At 38.8% G+C, this 27,621-nt stretch overlaps 1 protein-coding gene across 11 annotated transcripts in view; it reads right to left on the reverse strand.

The window, feature by feature from the left end:
• LOC102223934 (membrane-associated guanylate kinase, WW and PDZ domain-containing protein 2-like) overlaps positions 1-27,621 on the reverse strand; it is a 108,951-nt gene that overhangs the window by 55,120 nt on the left and 26,210 nt on the right. For all 11 annotated transcript variants that reach the window (XM_023342886.1, XM_023342893.1, XM_023342851.1 and 8 more), the window contains exons 2-3: positions 27,382-27,498; positions 6,087-6,206 (exon numbers count right to left, since the gene is read on the reverse strand). In XM_023342886.1, coding sequence (XP_023198654.1) covers positions 6,087-6,206; positions 27,382-27,498 — 237 coding nt within the window. The remainder of the gene's footprint in view (positions 1-6,086; positions 6,207-27,381; positions 27,499-27,621) is intronic.

The raw sequence follows: 27,621 nt of genomic DNA on the forward strand, positions 1-27,621 counted from the left end.
GTTAACATCAAAATGCAAAAGTAGCATCATGTGTCTGCTATTGCTTACTGCTACAGGACTCCACATGGAAACACTGACAATTCCTGAAGGTATGTACAAAGAAAAGTTTAACCCTTTGATGCAAAACATGGGTCAAAAGTGACCCGGCTGAGTTTTTATCTTCTATATCTTTGCAATAAATAAATTTCATCATTCAGTATTCAAGGTATTCCTCAATTAACTTGTTTTTGATCATCATACATCCTTAATTAATTTTTTCCTTTCTTACTTTTTGAACAAAAACCCTTTTTGTATCACTACCCTTCTAATGCACAAAATGGGTCAAAAACGACCCGCATTCATTTTCCAGGTTACTTCATGTATGGTTGAGTGTTTCTATGATATACTTTTGAAATAAATTAATTTTATCATTTACTTTTCCAGATATGCAGTAAATATCTTGTTTTTGTTTACCACAAATCATCATTTTTATTTTTTCTTTCTTAAGTTATGAACAAGCACAGTTTTTGTAATTCTACATGGACAATGGACAACTTTTTCACCAGTGTCCCTCTGGCTGAGAAGTTCCTCAAGAACAATCTGACCATCGTTGGGACTCTTCGCCAGAACAAGCCTGACATACCATCTATCATGAAGCCATCCAAATCACGGGAGCTTCATAGCTCGGAATTTGGATTCCATGGCAACATGACCATGGTGAGCTATGTGCAGAAGAAAGGAAAGGCTGTTGTCCTACTGAGCACCATGCATGATGACAAAGCAGTGGATAGCAGCAGTCAGAAGAAGAAACCAGAAGTGATCCAGTACTACAATAAAACGAAAGGAGGAGTGGACACAATGGATCAAATGGTTAGCAACTACACATGTCTGCGGAGAACAAGGAGGTGGCCCATGGTTCTCTGGTACAATATGCTGGATGTTGCCACACTCAATGCCTACACCAACTTCAGTGCACATCACCCTGATTATATGGGTGGTGCAAATAATGCACGGCGACTATTTATCAAGGAGCTGGGCAAAGAGCTCGTCATGCCACATATGAAGAGGCGCATGGAGGGCACACCCAAACTCCAGAAGCATATTATTGAGGCAATGGGAAGGTGTGGGTTAAAAAAAGACACAGCCACCACTCAGCTACAAGAGGACATCAGACAGGAGGGCCAAAGGAAGAGGAAGAGGTGCGCGATCTGCCCAGTTTCGAAAGACAGAAAAGCCAGCAGCTGGTGTTCCCAGTGCACTAGGCCGGTGTGCAAGGAGCACAAAAAATTAGTGATCATTTGTGAGGCATGCAAAAATTGAGATGGCAGTTTGTGTTCTACTAATGTATTCAGTTGTGTTTTATTTTGTTTGGTCACATTTCACCAGTTTACAGTTGTTCAACTACAGATAAAGTTCAGTTCAATAGCTGTTATCTGTTATCAGGATTTATGTGTATGTGTGATAAAATGACAAACGTGTTGCAAGTATTAAATAAATAACTGTTTGGCCCCATTCACTGCTAAAGTAATTACTTGAAACATTGTTTTTTATAGTATTAAGACATTTAATTTCAAATCACACTTGGATGACCCATGTATAGTAATATAAAAATTATTTTTGTTCATAAAGTAGGAAATAAAAAAAATTTATTAATGATCTGTGGTAATTAAAAACAATATATTTAAAGAATACTTGGAATATTCAATCATAAAATGAATTGATTTCGAAACACAGAGCAAAGAAAAACTCAGTCAGCATGAAATAACATGGAAAATGAATGCGGGTCATTTTTGACCCATGTTGTGCATTAGAAGGGGTGTACATATGTTGTGCATCAAAGGGTTAATTTCACAAGTCACACACAGGTAGATGACTCCAAGACTTGTAGAATTAAGCAATAAATTTGACCAGTCTGACAACAGGAAGTGAGCTGAAAGATCTCAAAAAGCAAACGATCATAACAAGACCTAAAGAGCTTAAAGAGCAGATGACAAAAAGTCTGGAGAGTTACAAATCACTGATCAACAGTGAGAACCATTTTCCACAAATAAAAGATTAGCAAACAACCTATAGAAACATACAAAAATCGTTCCAAAAGCTCTTCAATGACTCATCTCTATACAGTATATGGGTGTGTGTGTGTAACAGGGTTTTATTTTAACATTATATATGTGAAGTTTATTTATTCTTTGAATTTATTTTTGTTTAGTCAACAGGTTGCGTCTCCAGACATTTATTGGTGTTTTATGTTCTGTTGTGCTGCTCTTGGCAGTTGGTGGTCACCATAGTAACCGGTAACTGACAGCTCCTCCCCCTTTTCTGTTGCTGTCTCCAACAGTGTCATGTATTAGGATCAGCTCTGGGTTTTCTTTACAAGTACTATATTTTAACATACACATTTAACAACATACAGTGTTTCATGAGTAACTTTGTTTTTTTACAAATGTTAACTGCTGGCTGTTGCTAACTGCTATCAACTGCCAAACTGCTCATCGGGAGCTGCTGTTGCTTTGTAGTTTGTTTAGGGTAATTTATTATATTTTATCTAACGTATAGGGGTAGAAGCTGCTGGACTGATGTTAACCACCAACTTGACTTTCTCTTTTTTTGGAATAAATACAATGAACCTGAATGTGTCTGTCATGAAGTTAACCTACCTGAGACAAACACATATGGGTTACACATAAATATCTTCATATAAAAAAAAACATAATTTCAAGACTTTTTTTGGCAAAAAATTTAGTTTTGAGGATTTGTAACATCCAGATGTGACAAAAAAGTTAAATTAGAATAAATCTGCTAATCAACAAACACTTACAATCACTGTTGAATGAATGTATACCATAGGATAAGCACAGTAAAGAAGAGACAATGATATAAAGACATTCAGCCATTTTACTGCAGGTCAAAGTATTAACACAGTTGCTTGTGACAGAGTAGCTTGTCGGTAGGAGCCAAAATGTCTTGCTTCATAATCCCTTTTTTGTAATCCTTCAAAGCAAAGGGTTGGTCACAAAGAGGAAACACAAGTTGTTTTTACTCATTAGCCTGAGTCAAGAGACACAGTCTGTAAACTTGTAGAGGAATCTAAATTGGTTTTCACCAGGAATGGTGCTTCGGAGGAAGATGAAGGAGGTTGGAGAGGCAGTTACTGGGTTTATTCTCACACGAGCTCAGTCTGACATTACTGACGTTTTTGTACTTTGGACTTAGGATTTTACATCTCTATTAAGCCATGTCAAAAAGTTCAGGGATGCAGCACTTCAGAAAAATGAAGTCAAGAATCTATGGCCAAAGAAGAAGCAGAGACGATAGCACGAAGCGTCAAAAAAAATGACAAAAAGGGGATCAGTGTTAATGCTCCAGAAGGATCATAGAAGAGGCTTCCATTTTGTCAGTAAGCACATTTACCTCAGTGCTCTCAAGGCAAATCAGCACGCCCTGTCGAAAATGTAAATGTAAGCGCACAGGCTCAGGTAAACAAAGACTGGAGGATGACAGAGAAAAAGCATCGAGAACCCACCTGTGAAAGCTCAAAGCCAACCAATAGAGAGGCTTCAGAGAACATAAAGCAGACTGAGGCAAGTTTATTCCAGTTCCTCCTGAAGAGCCTCAGCAGGTTCAAAGGAAAGCGCTCACCTGATATTGACTGAGACATCTACCGGCATCTTTTGACTCATCTCAAATGGTTGCGTGTATAGCACGTATAATTGTTATGTTACAAATGTTAAGACTTTACGTCAGTGTCTGGTTTCTCTCATTCATTTTTCAGACATGAAAAAGAATGTAAGAGAGATTTTTTTTATTATTTCAGACAAGCTTTGAAAAATAACTTTCAATTATGTTCCATTTTGTGTTTGAATTGGACATTATTGGTTTTTAAATTAAGCAGCAGAATAATGTTGTAATCTAAAATACTGGTTATTATAACAGCTTCAAAATGATTGCAGCTTAGCAATTCAGCTTCCTAGTAAACAACTTCCTGGGGGCACATCTACCCAAATCTGAAATGACTTCGATAATTTTGCATATTTTGTGATTTTGTAAAACTGAGACAGCCAGCACCAGTTTGTTTGTGTTGTTCACTGGAGATCTTGGATCTGGGGACAGAACCTGCTTATCTGTAATCGCTGAACATTTTAACGTTGAGGCAGTTTTAATTCAAACTGATTTTGTAAACTTTGAAAGGCTTTGTGATGTAACTTTAAAAAAATACCAGCAAGGATCAAAGGTGAGGTTATCTTTGAGGAAAACATGGCAGTTTGTGCAATTATTTCTCACAAAACTCATGGAACACCAGAGCATAAAATGTCTTGATTTTGCAATAATACCTGGTCAAAATGTTTGATAAAAATAAAGATCAGACAGTGCAGGTCGAAAGTTTCCATACCCTCATCCAAAGCCCCAATCTGATTGTTTTAATGGTGCGTTAGAAGCATTATTTACTTTTCTTGTAAATAGTCTGTTATTGTTTTTCATGCACATATTTACATGCAATTTTCTACCTTTGTGTGAATATGCATGCTCCCACCGACATCTGACTTGCTGCTGCCACTCCAGAATCTCCCCACAGTGGGACAATAAAAGGATGCCATAATATTCTGTTCTATGCTAATTTTTAATTTAATAAGAATATTTTCTGAATTGCATAGAGAAAATATAACCCACCCATTTCAGCAGTCTGCAACCTGTGGCTTTTTAGGGCCTGAATTGTGGCTCTTAATACCTCCGGGCCTGATTGCAATAAAACTTAACAGTGCCTTCGTAACAGTGTTAGGATCGTGTTGGGTACCCCAACAGGACAATGGCTCAGGCATCCTTCCTATTAAAATAAATTATGGAGAAAGCAGGAAAACCAATCAATATGAACTGTACTATTTCTGATAAAAGATAAGAGGGCTTTCCCTGGCAAAACTAGATTTCTGCTTTTTCTTTTATGTCAGACCAGGTAGCATGACTTTTGCCTGTGTTCCTTTTTCTCCTTAATAGAGGAAAATATACCACTGTTTGTAGTTTTAAATCCAACAGAAAATTAAAGAATTACATAATATAGAGCATCACAGTGCAAGCCTTTTGTTGATCTCTCTATAGACCATAACATTGTGAGTGTTCTTTGATGCATTTAAAAAATGGGAGTAAAATCAAATTGTTCTGTATTTTACTCTCCGATAACCAACCAGAGCTGATTGGTTAGGAGATATTCTGGCCTTTCACAGATTTATTGGTGCATCGCTGGAAGACTGATAACGGCTAGAAACTTTCTGTGGCTTCTCTGAAAGTTGTTCAATGACTTTAAAAAGGTCAAACCTGTGCACCCAGTTCTTGTTTATAAAACTCATCATAGGTTCTATAATCATTCCATTCTGCAAATATAATCAGACCAAACACACCAATAAAAGTCCAAAATTTCTATAAAATCATGATTTGATTTCACTCTCAACTTTTACAGACACGTCCTTGTTTTTATTTTCTTACCTTAAATCCTCCACCCTCTCTTTCTCCCTTTTCCTAATTCAATCTGAATCCCAAAATGAGTTGCAGCACCTCCAGTGCAGCCATCCAGAGACAGACAGCCTCCCCCAACAGGCACAACTAAGCTCTCTGTTGAGGGGAAACGTACTCTGTAGCCCCACAGAAAAAAATAATGGAAGAGGCAAACGACTGTGATGTGAACATGTGTAGAAGGGAAGGCACACACGACCACACCGATGACTGTAACCTCTTCACATGCACATTTACACGCAACATTTATGTGAGCGTGCTCGGCCGTGCTCGCTGTTAAAATCTCTTCTGGGCAAATGAACCAGCTAATCCTCCATCTGTGGATGTTTCCCTGACAGTAGCAAAGCAGAGATGCACAGACTTGAGATGACATGCAACTGGCATTGCTTCAGCTAACACACACACACATGTTCTCAACAATGACTGAAAACTATGAAACTGAAGCCTCAGTGTGTTTACTGAAGCTGCGTACAAGAGCATCACCTGACACATCTGATTAATCAAGTAAAGATGCAGCAGCACGAGCGTTCGGAACGAGAGAAACGGCTCGACTGGCACATGAGTTCCTCCAAATAAACACCTGTGCTTGTCTCCTCGGTGCTCACCTTCATAGGTTCCACTCTCTAACAGGGCTCCACTTTGCTCCAATTCCATAAAACGCTCCACGCTCACGAAATTGTAGTCCACCCCTGGCACCTCCCCCTCCTTAGGCTGCCTGGTGGTACCTGCAGAGCGAGAGGAAGAGAAAAACAGAGTCAGAGGGGTCATTACAGCCAAATAGGACACTTGAGAAGAAAAGGCAGGAAGGCAGGGGAAAGAGCCAAGAGGAAAGGAAAAAATAAGAAGAAGGGGGCTGAACAGGAAAAGACGGCAGATTTGAGGCTACAAAGTGTACGGGAGGAAGTGGGAGGGGAAAGGAAATGGAAGTGAAGAGGCTGATTGAAGAGAGTCATCGCCTCCGATCGCCAAAGATCCATTCACAAGATTCTGACGGGGCGACAGTCAGAGACGAGTAGTGAGGAGCAGCAAACAGCAAAGCAGTCACTCAGTCCCTAAAAGCCAATCTGGTGCCACTTTAGTAATATGACTAAATCAATATGGCAGTTTTGCCAGGCATAAGTCAAGGACTTATGGCCCCCCACCCCCTCCAATGCACTGCACACAATGCTGCACCGATTGGATTGTTGTATAAGCAACAGGGAATGCAGAAGTTCCACATTACCATGCTGCAATTAAGGGTCTTCCTCTGTCAGTGCTCTGGAGATCTTCATCAGTGCAGCAGTGTTAGGTTTGTGTGTAACGGCAGCGATGGGAGTTTTGAGTTTAATGAGGTGGTGTGTTTGTGTCACTGCTGAGTGGACTTTCACTCAGGCCCAGTGAAATCTGCTGGTGTTTATCCCTGATCTCCATCGATCCTTCCAGAAAACAGTCGCCGGCCTGGCAAAGTAAAAGGAAGTCTAGGTTATTTTCACCATGTGGAAGGTATGGAGTATGGTCCAAAACCAATATTGACCCAATATTGGGTCCTGCAGCACTTCTGCTAACAGGATCAATTTAAGCACATGCTATACAATAACCGATATAGGCATATTGCATATCTATGTAATGGGAAAAAGCTCATCTAAATGATAACAAAACTTTCTACCTCAACAACACCCAGCTCAAACACTAAGCATAAAAAAAAACATAATTAGGCGCTAAATAGATGCTAGCGACTCACACCTGGTAAAACACAGCAACAACAGTGCAACAAGGTCCTGCCCACACAAACTACCAATCAGATTAAAATCCAGACTCTGCTGTTTCCAACAATACCAGAATCACCATGCTATGTGCAAAACTCACTGAACCAGCAGCCAAAGAAATAAAAAAAACTGCTAATTTCGTAGCTTTCACGAAGCTAAAAACATAAATTCAGTCCGACCTTTGCTGTTTCGTGGTCATAATTTATGTTAGAGTAAATATTTCCACTCAGGTATTGTAATCCATTGTCCTTGTGTCACACTGATGTGATTTCTCACTATTTTCAACTTTTCTGTCTCCATGGATACCGCCTATATACTCAAACCACTTCCTTTGTTGGCGCACAGCAGGAGTTTTCCGGTCATTTACGCAAATACGTTTTAGCTTGTTTTGATTGGTGAATGGTGTTGCTATGGGGTTTTGTAAACCCGCTGATCCTATTGGCTGTTAGATGTTTCAATCACACAAATCAACCAATGGGCTGCAGAAAATCTGCCCCGTAGGTTTGGTTTTCTGAGTAAATGGACCTTACCAGAGGGGCCGCTTTTCATTGGCTGATGCCCATTCTTCGTGGTCACGTGCGTGGCCGTCTCACAAACACACTTAGCTTCCCGTTAGCTAAATACAACATAATGGCAGAACTGACACAACTTCTACACCTTGAAGCCTGTCTTCTACACAGTCTTACATTAGCTAAACAGATCAATATGCAATGTGTCTGTATCTGACATGCACTAAAGATTTTATTTTAGCAGAAAAGGCTTTGGACTAAACTGTTACTCGTGTTAGCCACGTTAGCACCAAGTACAGCTAGTCAATCAACCATCTCTGTGTTCAGGGAAGCGCTGATTAATAATCGAGAAATAAATATCAAGCCTGGAAACTTGATATCGTAACGGACTGGATGTTATGTTTTTAACTTAATCTTTGCTCGTCTTGCTGGGAGCAGGCGGTTGCCACGGTAACAGGTGTGCTTAAACTACAAAGAGAGAGTAAAAAGGTAGGAGTGGTTTTGAGTTGATCACCTGTTCGGGTTATTTTACCTTTGTTTACCTTTGCTGTGGCGCATTACAGCCGCTGTAGTTTCTAAGCGTTGGACTAATTACCTCGTTCGTTTGTGAGTTGACGTCATTCACAACAAACATCAAATAGAACAAATATATTTCATAAAACTTTAACAAACAAATGGCTTCTACCACGATAATTATGTGAAATTAAATTAATTATATCCCAACTTCAGAAGATTTGCCTTTACCTTTACAGAGCTCTTTGGTTCCTCCTATCAATCTGTAGCTTCTCATATTGACGTCATCAAACCAAATTTCAGATCTACCATAACTGACTGACACCTGCTGGCCTCAGGTTTGCAACCAGCTTGTGACTGAGAAACCAGTAACCTCCTCCCAGATGATGACATGAACTTGTTAGTTCCTCTGTCCATTGTAGTAGCTGATATATTGTGAAAATCCATTAGAAATGATGCACTAATGGAGTCATGTTTATATAGAAACAAGGGCCGCCAGGCTTTGTTTGTGAGACTTGCGGTCACGTGGGTCGGTTGTGGGCGGAGCTTGGTAAGGTCCATTCTTTCATAACCAGAGCGCCCAGGACTGTGCTTTTTAGTAGTAATTCACTCTTATATAGTTTTCAAAAAATCACTATTTTTAATTGCAAATAATATTTATAGCAAGATATAGATTGGGGAAAAAAATAAATAAAAAAGAGAAATTTGTAATTGAACACATGGTGCCAAATTGTCCAAAAATGGCACATTTGGAATGTTCGACTGGAATTTTATCAACCAATACCTTTCTAAAACGTCTATGCTTCTTTTTTTTTTTGAATGAAATTTGGTCCAGTAAATGGTCAGAACCTGTATTGTGACCTGCTAGAGGTTCTGGGTTTCCTCTGCATGCTTTTAGGGAAAATCCACATTACGTAATGTATTTTATTAGAATTTATTAATATTATTTTTATTTTGTATTTTTTCACTGTGTGCCATATGTATTTGTTCTTTCTCAGTAATACAAATGTTGATTTTTAGACCTCTAGTATTCTCTGGAATATTACTTTTATTTTGGTACCTGATCCAGTCAAATACACTTTGTAGTTCCTGAGATATATGGTATTATTTTTGGGGGATGTCTTTTTCGAGAACTGTCCAAAAAATATACAAGAAAGAGGCTCTGGTACTAAGAGTTTTATCATAATATTTTGTAGTACTGTTGTGATAACAATTAAAATGACGATCAGAACTATTTACTGCTTCTTTTTTTAGGTTTAAAAGAGGCTACGACTGCATGTCACAGCAATAACAGCCTCACAAACACAAATAATGCTAAACATTCCTATTTGTAAGATATTTCTTTAGGACACCAGTCACATAAAAAATGTATTTAATCATTATCATGTTTTCAAATTTATTGATGCGTCCATTAAACTAACAGTGGAAAAATTTGTAAAGCTAACAGTCCCAACAATAAGCACAGTTTTTTAAAACATTGATTGCAAATTATCATGACAACAATGAATCTAAATTCTTATAATGGCAGTAAATTTATCACCATAAATGATAAACTGTACAGTACATACCCATTCCTACCATGTAGTGACACCTCAGGTAGACGTCAAAGCTTTATTTGTGCAGGAATGAGGTCAGGGGTGTAAACTGGCTTCCTGGTATGAAAGCAGAACTGTGATGAAGATTAGAGCAGCAGGTGACGGATGTGTTGCGGACCCGCATATGGCGCTCACACATATGCACATTAACTCTCCCTAGAGTGTGATATCTTAATCATTAGATCGCTATTGATCGTCTGTCACCACTTCGCTCCTGTGGTGGGTCCACCCAACATTCCCAACAGTATTCTTGTCACTGCTGGGAGCGAGGATGGGAGCTTATGCACATAATGAGAAAGCAGGGAATGCACAGAAATCAGATACTGAGAGTTTCTTTCATGAGCAGTGATGCGAAAAAGTGTTTATCACACTTAAATGTAAAACAAAGCTTTGATATCAGACTAAGACAGTCTAGGACTAGGTTAATGCAAAAAGCAGCTTCAGAACGATGGTTTGCATTTATTCAGAGAAATGAATCTAACGATTCCCCTTCTTAAATCATAAAATAAATATAAGTTTATTAGCCATACAATGCCTAGTTAAACAAGACAAACAACCTAACAACAAAAATAATAAAATCTTTAGAATTTAAATTAAAACTGAAGATAACCAGAGGAAATATTTTTGTAGTAATTTTGAAGAGGTTTGTGTTTTCATTACTTTCCTGCTAATCTGGATTATTAGCAACATCTAAATGCTTCAGCCAGAAACTGTCACCTAACACTGATATAAAATATACATTGAATCAATAAATAATAATCACATTATATTCAGTTATCCATGTCTTCTAAATATAGATGTCTTTCTTTTCCTTTCTGTTTAGAAACTTTGTGTAGACTCTAAATGTTGTAATAAAACCAAAACCTGACAGGAAATAACTTATTATTCACTGTGTGAGAAGTATTGATTTATTTTTGTGACAATCCTTTAGGCTGCATTTAACATTTTTTATATTGAATTGCATTATATCACGAGGTATAATAAATATCTTCCCCACCCCCACGAGTTGACTCATTTGTCCTCTGACTCAGTCAGTGCAAACGCTTAACATGAAATGTTTCACAAAAATAGAGCCCATCGAAAAGCCTATTTTATCATAATTACACTGTATATTAAGCTACGTCTATAACATTAATTTTGTTTGAGTAATTTTTCAGCCTGGTTTTAAAAACATAAACTTGCTGACCTGTTTTCCTACACAATAAATATCTATGTTAAGATATTCTGCAGGTATTTGCGACGAGTTCCACTCTGTGCGCTGAGCTCTAGGTCAAACTAATAAAACCAAAATCTCAGAAAGCAGCAGCCAAGCATGTGTGGCTCTGAATACTGCAGCAGCTCAGATCGGCTCAGCCAGGCGGGGCTGGTCGCCTTCCAGTGGGTACAGCTATTGATCTGTAAGATCAGAATGAAATTATTCTCCAGCCCACACCAGAGTAGGCAGAGCCTGCAGGAATACTGATGACCTGCTGATGGCCTTCTCCCACAGCTTCCTTTGCTGGACATACCGGCTGAACACAGGCAGGGGGGGAAAGTGTCTCGTTAGATGTGAGCTGGGATTATTGATCCACATCCAGAGTTTGATATAAGCAGATAGGCCGACTCGTCCTCTTTTCCCCCTCCTTTCCTTTGGTTTAGCACATTACCTGGTTCTCTGCTTTACTACTTGCTCTTAATAGTCTCCACTGCTTATGGTAAATACCGACAAAGTAAATCTTTGCATAAAGCAGAAAAATCCATACTGTGTCTCTTCTGCTCTGGTTGCCACCTTTCTGTCTTTATCTTGCCAATTTTCTTTCCGAGACAAAACAAGGAGGACAGAAATGGTCAAATAAAATCTATAACTCATAGGACACTGGTGGACAAAGGCAGGACATTTCTTCGAGTGACTTCACAGAAATGTCCAGTGTTGCAGTTGTGTTCAAAATAGTAGATGTGAGTAGGGCTCACATAGTAGACGTAAAGCCTACTCACATAGTACATGTGAGGCCTACTCACATCTACTACTTATTGTTTACTGAAACAATAAATCAAATAATCAAATGATAAATTAAAAGAAACTCAACTATTTTCACTGGCTTGATTTATCATTTTTCTCTTTTCTCTCTTTTTTACCAAAAATTGAATGATAAAGTCTTCAGTCTGGTGCTTTGGTCTCAACTACCCCTTTTTTTTGAAAGATAAATTTGTTTACACAGACTTTAGACTTCATTTTATTTGTTGTTTCTGTTGTTTTCTTTATTTATTTTGGATATTTCAAATATCTTACAATGTTCATTAGAATTTAAAGTTTATTGATCCTTGACAATGTGTTCTTGCATTATTATGCCATTATTACTATTTTATTGCTTGAAAATGGTCTCAAAACAACAATATTGTTGTTTAACACAATAGGTTCTGGGGAAATTTATTGTCCAGCAAAATTTGTTATCGTGACAGGCTTAGATGTGAGTGTAAAGTTAGTATAACTGCAGTTAAAAATTCTTCTAAAAGTTTTATTTCCATACATGCGAATGCATTCTAGGCTATTTCCTTTATAAATTCAAACATTTAAAGTAGAAACTAAATGTCTGTGGGGACATGCAGTTGATCAGTTTCTGGTGCCTGTGTTTGAATTGACGTCTGAGGTTCTCTGCACTTCCTGGTTTTCACTCAGAAACAGAATTATTTTTAATTTCAATCTGAGGATTGGGCTGACCACAACAATCTGGCTGCATTTGAACCAAGATGCTGCCTTCTTAGCGGTATGCTTGGGATTGTTGTCGTGCTGCAGCTCTTCCTTTGGTATAAGGCGAGATGATCTCTTCATGTTTCTGGTGAGAGATAATCACAGAAATATCCCCATACCATAACACCTGCATCTCCTCGTGTAAATTCAGGTTTTAGGGTTTGGCTTAAAAGTTATGAAGATCTAAACATAACAATCTTGCCTTCATAAGTCATAAAATATTTCTTTATGCTGAACGTTTTTATTCATAGAGAAAACTCTCAGTGCTCTTACATTTGTCATAATCAACAAATGGTCACACATTCTTACAGGAATACACAGATTGTCAGTGTATGTTTACTGTTAAGTTTTTTTTATAGAATTTTTTTTTTTACATGTTTCTGGTTTTGGTTTAAATTTTTAAGTATTTAAGATCATTTTAGGAATGCAGCATGTCATTTTCTGCCATTTATAAGTTTTCTTTTCACTAACTAGGTTTTTAATCTGAGGATGCAGCGTTTGATGAATGTGTAAAATGACACATTGTACTGGGATTTTGTGAGAGAAATGCACCATAACCAGCATGTACAACATTTGCTGTCTTCCTTCCTGAATTGGGTCGCCTTCTTTGACTACTGCTTGTTTCAAATGATGAATAATCTTCCTCACAGAATGCCACGCTGTTTTTATTTTGAACATATTTTAATTAATTTTTAAATCAGAATCAGTGGGAATTAAGTCATGACTGTTAGACCAGTTTTCCATTCTTCTAATAGACCTACAAGTAAATTATTTCTCAGGTAGACAAATAATTTCTACCAAAAACAGAAGCTGATCTGGTTAGAGATGCTGGACTGGTATTATTTTATACATGACTGCAAAGAGCTTTATGCAAAAATGATGCAGTAATTATTAATGGGCACAACAAGCTGCACAAGCAGATTTTTAAAAAAGACAGAAGGCTGCACAGACAAGAAAGTGATGCCCTCCTGGAGGCAAAAGCAGTTCTGCTGTTAACTATTGATTGGATGTCATGATCTTACTAATAAAGGGATAAAACAGGCTGCAGGCCAAAAAAGGTGTTTGCTTTGCAATCAGACAGCGTGGCCAAACCTCTCAGAGGTGAGTAGGAGTCTAAGCGGAGCAGAGATTTATGGCTTAAATGCTTTAAATATATAATAGCAATGAAAAGCTTCAAAGCTGCCACTTTAGAGGATGAAGACTTTCGCTGGTCCAAACCATGACAACTAGCTACTATAAAACATTTTCACATGGGGGAGGGCAGCTGTGTGTGCGTGTGTGTGTGTGTGTGTGTGAACGAGAGAGAGAGCGATTACTTAGAAACACAACAAGGAAAGTCCATTTAGAAGTAAAGCTGAAGTAGCTGATGCACTGAAATAACTCAACTGGGTGTCAAATGATAAGAGGACAAAGACCTTTACTGAATAATGGACTGGCAGAGAAAAACAAAAGAGGCACCAGCAGACATGGAGACATCGAGGAAGAAGCTTGATTGGTTAACCTTGCAGTCTGCAAAGGTGCTTGAGAATGTACACATGTATTCATACGCATATTTATATAATTACACAGGAAGTCACCGAGAGGGAGAAGCAGAGCGGCAGCGACTGGGAGCTAAAAATAGCTCTATCGATGGGCTGATTATCATAATAAAGGGGTGGGGGAAAAGGCGGTCCAATAATACAGTCTCAGCACGAGTACGTGTGGGAACAAAGAAGTGGCTCTTTTATATTAAAAGTTAATACTTTAATCTATACACACAGAGCTACTGACATAATTATGTCCTCTAGAGCCTTGAGAATCACTGTTAGAAAAAAAAAGTCCCTTTGTGTAAAACATTTGCGGTACGAATACGTGGGGCGACTGTATGGTAATTGGAGTGTGTAACAAACTCTAATGAATAAAACTGGATGCGGTCGGTCCCTCGTCGGGCTTCTAGCTCAGTCTCTCACAGCATCTCATCCATCACCGGCATCAGGCTGTCCTGGGAGTTCACTGGATTTATTACAAAGTCTATTGTAACACCAAAATCCAACAGCGACTAAAAATACTCTCCAAGAGGTGAACAGGTGTGCCGCTCTTTCACAATAATCCCCAGGTGGGCTCAGAAGAGGATTTTATACATGAAGGTACACATACGTATTAGCGCACGTCTCCTGTGTGTAATGAGCGTCAAGCAAAATGTCGCAGCAGCAAACAGACTGTTTGGATGTCTGTTCAGCTGAATCGGCACAGGCTGCTTTTTGTTTCTCCTCTTTAACCTTGCTCGATTCAAAGTCTGCGAACCAGTAAACAAAAACCACTCCTAGATTCCTCTGGGTCTCTAATCCAATCGGCCTTAAATGCATTGAGGATTGAACTGTATAACCCTTAAAGCTGCAGGCCAAACTCTTCTGTAGAGTCTGTCAAACTCACTTTGGGTACAGCTTAGAGTAAAATACATTTGCTTAAAAATACGTTTTAATTGTGTTGCATCAGAAAAATTGCAGACAGTGAATGTTTCCTTTCACTTGTGTCTTTCTCTGCAGGCCCTGAAAACTGTAGTTACCAACCGAGTGTTAAAAGAATCCTAATTTGCAAATGAAGTATAAATGCTCATGTCTACCCTAAAATCTTTAGCAAAGGTAATTGGAAATAAGGAAGGTTTTGCTAACAAAAACAAAGAATCAAACAGAAGGAGAATACTCGGTCTTTAAAACTGTGAGCTTGTTTACCAGGAATCTTTTTCATGGCATAGCAAGCAGCAGAGTAACAACAGCAGAGAAGAGGACAGACAGTCTCCCTGTCTCTCTCTCTGTCTGTCTAATTGTCTTGCTGTTTTAAATTGGCCTCCTCTTGTTTCCAATTTACTTCATTTCTCTTCCCATCCATTTGTCCCGTGTTGGTGTTCTCTGTCCCCATTACTCCCGTTCTCTGTCTTTTTTAATCCACTCTCCTGTTTCCCTCATTATGCTCTCATCTTCCTCTCTCTTGCTCTCTTTCTTCCATGAGGCTCATCCCGTCTTTCCTCCATCCCAGCTGGCAGATGTGAGGCATGACAGCAGGTCTGCAGAGAAGGTATGATCGAGCTCACATACTGACATCCTTATTTACACTACAAAGTCCGGGTTGCAGATGCAGCGGTGCGACATGGCAACACTCCGACGACGACATGTCACCACCGCCTGGGAAACAGACTCGCCATGGTAACAAGCAACTACATCTACATTTGCTGTACCAAAGTAATATTTATGTCAGACATGCCGCTCGGTGTTACAAGTTTCTGCTTCTCAGTTTGAGCATTTTCTCCTGCGCGTAGCTACAGGTCACTGCCTTGCACAACAATCAATTACTGTCTCGGCCTCACCACTGAGAGCTCACACCTGGTTACCTCATAGTCATTCAACTGGTGTTCAAGCAGACAGGTCTGACTCTGATTGGAGCTGCAGGCCTCACCTCCCCATGTAAATTCCCGCTCTGGTTTGAGGATGCTCTCAGATTTAGTCGAGTTGAAGTCAGCATGGAGATAAATTGCAGTCTTCAGGCAGACCAGAGAGTGACCTTTCATACTGTGCACTAATTTAAAACTAATGCTCCACAAAATAAGACTGAAATTACATAGTTTCCATACTCCGTGCTGTCGTGCAGGAGGTTCCACTTGTGCTTTTCAAAAATGTAGGGCTATAAAATTGTGCATCAGTTTGTAGCCACTGTAAACGTGAGTTGCGGGCGCGGCCAGCAGCTTATTTGGATTTTAAGTGACAAGACGCCGTAAAACAAATCAGACAGGAGCTCAAAATAGACAGAACTAAAAAGACAAAAGATCTGATTATCTAAGAATGAATTTGTGAAAAAAAAACACCTTTAAACCACCTTTACATCACTATTTGCAGGGAAGATTCTTCCTCTACGGACAAAAAGCTAAATCTATGGTCAGAATCCCTCAGCCTTTAGTAGAAATATTCAGTTATGAACAATGCACTTTAATCAGGATCACGACTAATTCCCTTTCTAAGCTAGGCTTCAACAAAGCTTGATTCTTTGGTCCAGCATATTGACCTGAGACACAACAGTGCTGCTTGATGTAACCAGCAGGGCTGGAGACTGTGTGACATTGAAAAATTACCTTTGTACTGAGGTGTCTCCTGTGGCGATGGAAATCAGCCGCAATAGCCTGAAAAGCATCTTTATTAGTCTGTAGAGCTGAGTGACTGACATTGGACGACAGAGCGGGTCATGATGGCACACGAGTTTGGTATCCTGAGTGTGTGTGTGCAAGAAAACACCAATCAGAGCAAGCAATTAGGATTTCAGAGGTGTTGCTGCTTACTGACCATGATGGGGACTCATCGCTCTAATCATAGACTAACACTGAGTGGAGAAGTGTGAAGATAAATACTCAGCTTGAGTGAGAGCATCGACCTAAAGAAAAGCAAAAAAGAAACAAAACAACACTTCTCCAGACGTTTAAGATAGAAAGCAATTTGCAAACAATGCAAATTCATTAATCACGTTCAATATTTGAGGTTTTCGTTTCATGAAATCCCCTCGCTGTCTCTTTCATCTGTGCAACAACATTAATCCATTGTGCCAATCAAACTGCAGGGAGCACAGAACCACATCAAAGCATGTCAGGCAGCCCTTTAACAAGAGCACGCCAGCAGGCAAATCACCCCTGTAAGAAGAGTCCCTGGGGGACGATGTACTTCTTTTTCTCTCTCCTCTCATAGAAACACACATGCGTACAGAAGCAACACAGAACGGCATGTAACACTCAAATGATTCATTTACCAGCCCGCCCTATTAAATCTCTGCACACAAACAGAATAAAAAAAAAAAGAGACATCCACAGATAAGTGCGCTGTGTTTTTGTGCACATACAATAAACTCTCCCACAGATCCAAACACAAAGGGAACGAATCGTATCTTTATCAGCTCATTGAACCATTATGATCATGACTAGCATTCCTAAAATGACTGTCAGCGAGGAATCTGGCAAATATGACAGCTTCCTTTGCTGAGGAAATAATTACATAGGCGCTGACTGACTGTTGGCTTGAAGCAGCCGGGTTCGGCCCAGCATATTTATAACAAGTATCCATTTGACTTTCACATCAATAGCATAATGAATTCAAGTTTAAGTCAGCTTTATGGCAAAAGGTCAGTTAGGCAAAATATTCTGCATGAGTGTAATAATGACAGGCGAGCAAGGAAAACTGCAGCCTGGAGCGTCAGCTGACGGATGTCCATTAATGTGCTTTGACAAGATGGAGACAGCTTTTAAATGTAAACAGAAATTAAGTAAAATATTTTGCTAGCTAAGATGTAGATGATGATCAAACTTTATGAGGTATGACATCAGTAAATCAGCAATAAAAGAATCAAATAAATTAAATTTAAAACAGTTACATTAATACATTTATAGCTGATCACTATAAAGACATATTTACATAAATGATTGATTTAATGTCACCATCAGTCCAACACAAAAGATTGATGTATTTTTTGACGTAGTCTTGATCGGTGCTGCTTCTGACAAAACTATTCATGCATCTTGGATTTTTCCATCTTCTGTCATAAACTTTAATATGTGTATTATATAACACAAAACAAATAGTTCATAAATACGAAGGGAAAGGAAAAACATACATGGTTTTAAACAGTCTTCACAAATAAAAATCTAAAATGTGGGGAGTTAATTTGTATTTCTCTCCTTCTTCTCTGACATCTCTTAATAAAATCAACTTCCAGCCTGGCCTTCGCTTTCCTACGCAATTCTGCTATATTCTTGACTCTTGGCTCTGATTGAGCTTGAGATATTTAGCAAAAGATGAATGAACAGAAATGTCTGTCTGTAGATGTACAAAGCTGGTAGAAACCTAAAAAAATTTGCAGTAAATGTAATGAAAAGTGGTTCCAGAAAGTACTGACTCAGGGAGAAGGGGGCTGATTGTAAATGAATGCCACACTTTCAAGTTTATTTTTAGCAAAATAAAGAAAAACATATTTTATTCTTTTTTCACTTCACTGCGTCACTTTGTGTTAGTCTATCAAACAAAATCAACAAAATGTACTTTGTCTGATTATTACATGAATGGAATGGAAAAGTGACACAAATAAAGGAGTTAATGTTGCCTATATGCTAACAGTTCAACTTCATATGATCATCTTGTTGGTAGTAAAATGTTGTTTTATGTGTTAAACTGTGATATTGCTGGTAGTTTTTACAGATGCTGGTGTAAAACTGAAAAATGATCCATTTCAAAATTGCTGCTTTGCTTGTCTGATGCGTTTATGCACAACACTGAATCGTCCCGTGAGCTTAGGGGCTAAAATATAGTCAGAAAAAAAGGAAGTACAAATCTTTTGTATTCTACTGTATTACATATTTTATATTAAACTAATGTTTTTCTATTTGGTTTGAATGTTTTTATTAAATAAACAAAAGACACAGTAATGTTAGATTTGAATACAAATATAGCTTAGACTTTCTTTTAAGAGGCATCCTAAAACTTTTATAATTTATTTATCTAGGTAGTGGAAAGAAATGTCCAATGACTAATCCAAATTTCAGGAAGAGTGAAGAAATACTGGTGAAATCAAATTTAAAGATTTAAGAGAAAGGCTGCTATCTTGAAAACAAAATCTAAATAAATGAAAGATGATAAGGAGTAACTTTCCAAAGCATCCAAGCTCGTTGATACGTTAAAATTAAAACAGATTAAAGAATCTCTAAAGAAAACTGCAGCTGTTAAAGGCAAAACTGTTCCCAGTAAAATGTTTCCTTATTTAGCTTGAGACAAGCTAAATAAGATCGGTGGACAAGTGTCGCAAGTTCAAGTATAAACGTGCATTTTATTAAATATCAATAGCATTTAATGGTTTTGCCTTTTATCACTTTACTTTCTAATCGTTAAGGTAGTGTGCTCTGTCTAATAGACCTGGCATGAAAATTAACAGTATGTTTTAAAATATCATGCATTCATCAGGGTTATAAAGGTCTCTTTCTCCCTCCACGCATCATTTCCTCACATCATTATGATAGTCATCTTCATTACTGCTATCATTATCAGACGCGTGCGTCATACGCCATCACGATCTCCATCCTATGCATCCTGGCTCTGTTCCCCATTAACATCTTTATGTGCCCCTCCTCTGTGTCTCCACCGGAGGATTCCCTGTCAGAGGCTGCAGAGCTGCCGGGCAGCCAGAGTCCAGAACACTGGATGTGAACCGACAGAAGCTGCATGTATTTATAGGCTATCTGAGTACAGAAATGTGCTGCTCACTGTTCGGGCTATTTATAGAGCCTCTTTGCTGATGTCTCTGCGTATACAGCAGGAGAAGAGATGCGTCTCCTGGGAATTACTTACGAGACTCCCTCATATCTGCCTTCTCCCTCCACTCGGAGCACGTCCGCTCTCCCAACAGCCTCCGTCCTCTTGTTTTACACTTTCTATCCTCTTTCTTCCTGCCTCTCTGCCTGTCTTCTCCGCTTTTCCCATCTTCTAGGAGTCTAAAGTAGCTCATGTCTACATTTATCACCATCCCTTCCCCCACAGTCTGTTTTATGATGCCCTTCTTTCTTTTACCTTATTTTTTTCTTTGATTTTCTGATTCTTTCAGTCCATTTTAACAGTCTCATCTCCACTTTGAAACAGAAGATGCTCTTTGTCTTGAAGGGGTCAATTATTCCCTAAAATTTAAAATAAAGGGTTGAATCTCAGTCCAAAAGCACAAGAATATAGCCATTGTGGGAATTATTGTAAAACTTTTCTACATTTACTTTTCCAGCTCATGCAATGCCTTGTAAAGGTGTTTGTGTCTCATGAGCTTTTTACTTCACTGTATTTTATTTGGATTTTGTTTGACAAAAACGCTTAGTGATAAAAAATTGAGTCCTAGTTTGAATATTTTTACAACTAAAAATCTTTAAATTGTGATGTGTGTTAATTTAGCCCACCTCAGTCAGTATCAAACCATTATCTGATTTCAATATTAGTCTGATATCAGTCTGAACTTTGACTAGGCCTTTCACACATGTATTTTCTGAATTCTCTCATCTCATCAGCTTTCCCATTCCCCTGCAGCATGATGCTGCCACCACCATGTTTCACTATGGGGCTACTGTGTTCAGCCTAACGTGTCGTATTTGTTAGTACTCATAGTACTTTGCTAATTTGCAAAGTACTATGAGATCTGGGACGAACATCTTTAATGCTGCTGCACAAAATCTAAAAGCTTACTCCATGTTGGCTTTATCTGTTGTGTTCCTCATGATGCTGACCCCTGATGCCTTTACAGAACGCCTGGATTTATAAGGAGATTAAGACTGAGATTCAGAATAATGTTTAGCTGGGCAACTTGTAAATGTGATTTTATTTACGGGTGGCCAAGCAGAGGGGCACAGGGAAATATGAAGAATTAAAAAAATGTAACACATTCCTTTCACTTCACAGGTTTGTGCTACTTGGTGCTGGCCTATAATATATATTGAATTAAAATTAAATATGTGGAAAATCAAGGGGGTAAGAATACTTTTTCAAGGAACTGTAAGTCCTTTTTCACTCTTTAGCACATCTTCAAGTTTAAAAGTGTCTTTAGACACAGATTAAAAGTGTCTTCAGACGCTTTTAATCTGGAAATGTCCTCCAAGTGTTAATCCTGCAACTGTTTTGCCATCTGCGCTTAAAGAGAGGTAAGTGCATGTTCAAAAAGAAGAGCCGCAACTCACAAACAACTGCAGCAGCTTAAAATACAAAGTCTGCAGCATGTCATTGGTATCAAAGAGAACATTCTTGCATTAGGCTCATTATGTTTGGGGTGCAGCAGGCTATCCTTGAGCCCAATGACATAACAGAATGCAGTTGATGTCAGCATGTGAGCCTTCTAGCTCTATGCACGCACACACACACATATACAGATTCCCTGACAGCCAGACACACCTCCTCCCACGTCCTTGACAGCATGTTGTGATGCAGAGTGGCGTCTGCTCGTCAAGCTGACAGACCGACTCTGACAGCATGGTCAGAGCGTTGCAGACGAGAGAGGAAAAAAACAAAAACAACAAAAAAAAAAACCCAAACAGTGATTGTCAAATGCTTCAATTCACGACAACAAACAGCCCCGGCGGGCAGCGCAGAGCAGCGTTCAGGACCACCATCACTGGTTTGTTAGCCATCTGACGCTGTGTCACTCTGATGCTTTAGCAATGCCTGACTAAACTGAGAGTAGGACTCCCAAAAAGTCAAGCAACGCATGTAAATGAACCATGCTCACATTTAACAGAGAGGGGCATCTCAAAGCACAGGGTTCCTTCATATCTTTGTTGCTATACTTAACCGGATTTAAATTTCTAGATTTGTTCTGCAGTTTTTGTAATATTTTAGACATGGAAGTCCAAAAAAATAGCCTTAAACTTGCTTGAAACGGAGTCAGGTTTTTCTGTTTTCTGCCAAGAATGGTTTCTGTTATCTATACTGAGTTAGATCAGCTGTATTTCAAAATCTTTAACTCTTTGACTTGTCAAATAAACAAGACAGTATACAAGACAAGTATTTCTAAATACCCGACCCAAAAGTTTATAGTTTTCAAAAATACCAAAAGTGGAGCGTCATCTATTTACATTCTTTACAGGTAGTGGTCATCATATTCTGTAATTCGAGTTGATACCATCATTTAAAACAATAATAAGACAATGTGACACTAGTTAGAAGATGTTGGACATATTATGTTGTAATTGTGCCCTTATTGTACAGTTAGTACATTTATATATTATCTATGTGTGAATCTTCATGTTTCATTTGTCTGTCACTTTGCTGCTGGGACATCTAAATTTCACCACAGAGACAATAAAGGTTATTTCTGTTATATTCTGTGGTGGATTTAATCTGAATTCAAAAGCCAAAAACCATAAACCAGCTGAAACTTCAGTGGGATAATGGATCAAAAGGAAGAGATCTATACAGCATTCAGAATAAAGGTTGAGGTTAGAAAGAACAGAGGAAGTAATAGGAGATCAGAGATAATGCTGAGTGGAATGAGAATTGGGCACCAGAACTTGATCAGAACATCTTCATCACGGGAAAGCATCCTACTGGGTTTGGTTACTGGAGTGGGGTTGAGGAAATGGTTAAAAAACAAAAATGCATTTATGGGATGTAAAAAATTGTGATAGTGTTGTTCATGGACCAACGTGGGGAACCGAGGTTTAACAATATTATTACATTGTAATAAGGTTGACGGCGGAAAACATATGTTTTTTAGGGAAACTATTTTTTAAGAGTTGGGGCCTGGGGTTGTTTGAGTTTGGTTTAGGATTTTTGGTGTTCCTTAGCTTTCTCCATTTAGTTTGCCCTGTTTTCCACTTTTGTTCTTCCTCAGTGATTCTTGTTGTGTTTTTCTTGTTTCTAGTTATTTTCTGTTCTAGTGTATCATGCTTCTTAAGTCTGAGTTATTCTTTAGTATTTGCATTATTTCCTGTGCCACTTTCTCTCTCCCTTCGCCCCCCAGTTAGCTCCTGCTCTAACCACTCACACCTGTTACCTACTTATTCATCAGCCACACCTCCCAGTACTTGAGCTCCTCTGTCTCTCTGTCACTAGTCGCCAGTGTGTTTTGTTATCTTGCCAAACCTCATCACTCTCCTTGTGTCCACCTGGAATCCCCTCACATCTTCAGTTTTTGTGTTTGCTTGGATTTTTTTGTTCCCCTTTATTTGTAAGTTGGATTTTGTCTTTGTTTAATAAAATTCTCTCATCTATGCTACTTTTTTGCCTGCTGCTTTTGGGTCCTCTTCAAGTACTAAACATGACAAAGAGGATATAATGTAATAGAAGTATGATGAGCGTCTGGTTCTATTTTTTATTGCCATAAAACCCCAAAGAAGAAGCAAAAAGAAAAGGACTGGATTGACTGGATATGCAACCCAGACCAGAGAACCAGAGAAACCATTATGTTGCCAAGTAACGAAGAGAGTAGTGGAGGTACGCCTCTCTAAGTTCTGGAGCAGCACGTATCCCTCTGTTGTAAATCCGCCTCCCACCATTCAGCGCCGCCTGACTCTGTGATGGCGGCGTCTCATCTCTGGTTCAGCTGAAGACTAAACACAAACAGACTGGACCCTGAGGAGAACCTCAGAGCTGCTTTGTTAACTACAGCTCCGGTCTTTGAGGCTGAAACATCCTCAGCTGTCCCACTAATTCCTGCAAATTGAGGCTTACGATGTTCAGGGGACACCCAGGGTTGATCTGTGCGCTCTGATGTTTCTTTCGCAGCCCAATATGACAGTACTTAGCTGCTGGTGGATGAAAACTGCATTTTGTAAATGTGAATTACACTTTTTCTTCAGAGATAGTTTGAACTTGTGGATAAACGCTGCACATTTTCTGTCCTATAGTGGTGTGTTGGACTCAGATTTTAACACCCACATGTCCCCTTCAGCTTGAATTTAAAGTCACGTAGATAACAGACAAGTAGTAAAATGTCACTGCTGTGATTTTTGATTAAATGTGCATAAAGACTGTAGAAACTGCTCAACTGCAACTGTCAGCACAATATCTCGTTTTGCAACACTTTCCACCACAAAAAACTGCCAGAAAGCAACACTTGGTAGGTTATTACACTTTAATATAATCTTAAAAACATATTTTAAGATTATGTGTGTTACATCCTAACGTGGATGAACACTCCCCGGACCCTGAAGGAGCTACTAAAGCTCACGGTGAATGATGGGAACGTGTTGATGAAAGAAAAACGATAAGACTTGGATAAATAAATCTTAACTGCAATCAGTACTGTCATTTCAATCTACAATAATTATATCACAATCACATGTTTTCCCAAGAGCTTTTAAAGGCTTAATTTATTGTAAATCACTGTGAAAACAACTGCACTTGTTAATCATTATGAGACTTTAGTGCTGTAAATGACACATTTTTTCTGCACATTAGAAAATGCTAAAAGGAATTCTCAGACTTTTCTCGATTGTGAACGAAGACTGAAAGTGAGTTTTTGCAACAAAGATACGATAAGATTCATCAAAAAGATGAAGAGTAGGAGTCTTCATTACACTGTATATGCTTGGCAACATGATGGACAGATAATTACAGAGATGTAATTACTACGTTATCACAGAATAATAATTGTTCTGTTCGAATAAACGGTTGGGAGGTGACTGTAATTGAAATATCATTGCAAAATGGGGGATAACGTGAACAAAACGGGCACATGGCGTCCTTTAGGATTAGCAGAGAGAAGGTGTTAAGGTTCAGCCAATGCCCATTACCACGGCCGTCACTCTGTCAGTCGGCCTGAACGGCACTAAAACACAGCCGACAGCCTGAGCGAGGCAGAAAACAAGAAGGACAGAAATGGAGGTGCAGACTGCTTTTCCAGCAAATCTACTGTCAAATTCGACACTGGTGTTAAACACAGTAACTAGCTGCAAAAGATACATAAATCTTCTGCATACACCATTACCAGAGTGTTGCTACTTAAGCTTTTCACAACCTTTCCGTCCTCTGAATGGTGATGGCGTATGAGTCACTGCCAGAGGAACGTTTATCACAATGGTTATTAATCGCTGATATTGAAATAACTTCCTCACTGTTATTGAAAACACTTTAACATACTGGCGACAACAATTATCAGCCTGAATGACTGCCCTTGGGCAAAAAATTATTAAAAGGATAGTAAACAGTCAATTCACTTCTGCAGTTATGCCTGAAGGGTGTTTTAGGCTGATCCGACTAGAAAACTCTGGATATATGTTGTAAAGTATACACACTAACTTTATTAGTAGTGGTGGGACTTGATTAAAAACATTTTAATCGAGTTAATTACAGAGTTTGCAATGAATCAACATTTTAATCAAAACAATAGGTCGACAAAATAGGCAACATGTTCAATTCAAAAAGCTTTTTCACAGATAAATTATTGGATAAATAGAAATATGAGCTCAACAACAAAGGTGGTTATAGTTTTTATACATATTCAACTTCCAAGAAGGGCTGCAACTAACAATTATTTTCATAATCGATTATTCTGATGATTAATTGGACGAAAACAAATAGAGAACTTCCTGCAGGTGAAGCCTGGCTGCCATCATGTACACACTCCATGAAGCTAGCAAGCCCTCAGGAAGTTGACCTCAAAGAAAAAGTTAGTCTTCAAAATAAAAGCATAACAAGGCATTTTTCTTATTGTGTCTGATTGTACCTGAGTGAGGGAGTCGATTTAAAGCACCCTCACAGTAACTTCTTTGAAAAAAATACTTATTTTGAAATGTGGACTGTGGAAGTTGACATTAGCGTTGAGGACGTCTGAGCTGCTGCAACATGTTATACATTGACATGGTACTATAGAGTTGAATAGTTTTGGTTCTAGGCTAATTCTTTTTTTGCACAACTTACACACAACAAAAGACTTTTCCAGCTTCACATCAGATTGTTTTGAAGCAAAAATTAACCTCAGTGAGTCAAGAAAAGCGGCGTTGTCGGCCATCATTGTTGTTTGCAGATGACAGGTCTGTCAGATTAGCACAAGACAAAGGCTCTGAATTTTTATATGTTAAAAAGAAATGAAAGCAGGCAAAAAAAATAAATAATTAGTTGGGTTAAAAAAAATTAACATGTTCATCTCTATGTAATTAGGAAGGAAGGAAGGAAGGAAGGAAGGAAGGAAGGAAGGAAGGAAAGAAGAAAGAAAGGAACGAAAGAAGGAAGGAAAGAAGAAAGAAAGGAACAAAAGAAGGAAGGAAGGAAGGAAGTAGAGAAGGAAGGAAGGAGCAAAGGGATGAAAGAAAGAAAGAAGGAAGGGGAAAAAAGGAAGGAAGTTAGAGGGAACAATGTAAACAAGGAAAATATTAATAAAAACATAGAAACTTTTATTCTGGCACAGAAACTCAAATACCAGACTTTTCTAGACTGTGTATTTTGTAAAAAAAAAAAAAAAAAAGAAAGAAAGAAAAATTGCTGTCAATGGCGGTAGGTAGGTTATGACATCACAACCTGATCTTCCTTCAGTTTTCACACTAAGTCTGAAATCAAATCTAAAATCAAGAGAAAATCTAACGTGGTGAAAATGAGGTAATGACAGAGAGAGAGAGGCAGAAGTTGCTCAACAAAGGAATCATTCAGTGGATTCAGTAACAAACCATCAAGACACCAAAACTAAACTTGTTTGAAAAATTTGATCAACGCTGAATCCAAAAAAAAACCATGGCTGTGAATCCACTGACTCATGCTCCACGAACAAGGAGTAACAGCAAGTCATCGAGCTGATTCATGAGCTGTTCGATGCATCGACAGAAGCAGGACCTGCCGGGGAAAGGAGGCAAAAGGCACAGAGAGAGAGACAAAACCCAGATTTCATGACGAACCCGCCGGCAGGAAGCGTCTGAGTGACGGCTTGTTTGTCCAGCACGCCGAAATTTTCCAAACACTTCCAAGAGAGACGTTATTATCTCTTTATATCTCTGTGTGTGTTGTGAATGTGTGCTGAAGGGGGTAGGGCATCACGACAACGCAAGCCTCCAGACAAGAAGGTGGTTGCCGTGGAAACCTCGGACGACTGAGGGAAAAGAAGGAGCGATAGACAGCGAGAGACGGAGAGAAAGAGCGTGTGTGCGATGAAAGAAATAAAGGGGAAACATCCTGAGGCAAAACTAAAAGGGGAGAAAAAAGAGAGGAGGGGGAAAAAAAGGCCCTGGGAGGAGTGGAGAGCATCTTATTTAAAAAGAAACAAAGAGGGAAAAGAAACAACTACACTGAAGCATTAGGATAGTGAGATCAGAGAGGAGTGGAACAGCAATGAGGAGAAGAGTACGGACTCACAGGGAACGGTGCGGAGGTAGAGGTTGTCTCTGATGATCTGCTGGTGGTCGTGGTCCACTGAGCCCTTGGAGAAGCGAAGGTTGAGGTAGTGCCGCAAATCTTTATCAACTACCCCCCCTAAAAAAATAACATAAAAAGAGTTGAGTCAGGATCAGGTATAAAGAGACGCTTTGCTCAAATGGTCTCCGAAAATCTACTGAAATGAGCTAAAACGAGAAACAGCAGTTCCTAAACAAGTCA

This window comes from Xiphophorus maculatus, chromosome 2, assembly GCF_002775205.1.
Source record: "Xiphophorus maculatus strain JP 163 A chromosome 2, X_maculatus-5.0-male, whole genome shotgun sequence".
NCBI lineage: Eukaryota > Metazoa > Chordata > Actinopteri > Cyprinodontiformes > Poeciliidae > Xiphophorus > Xiphophorus maculatus.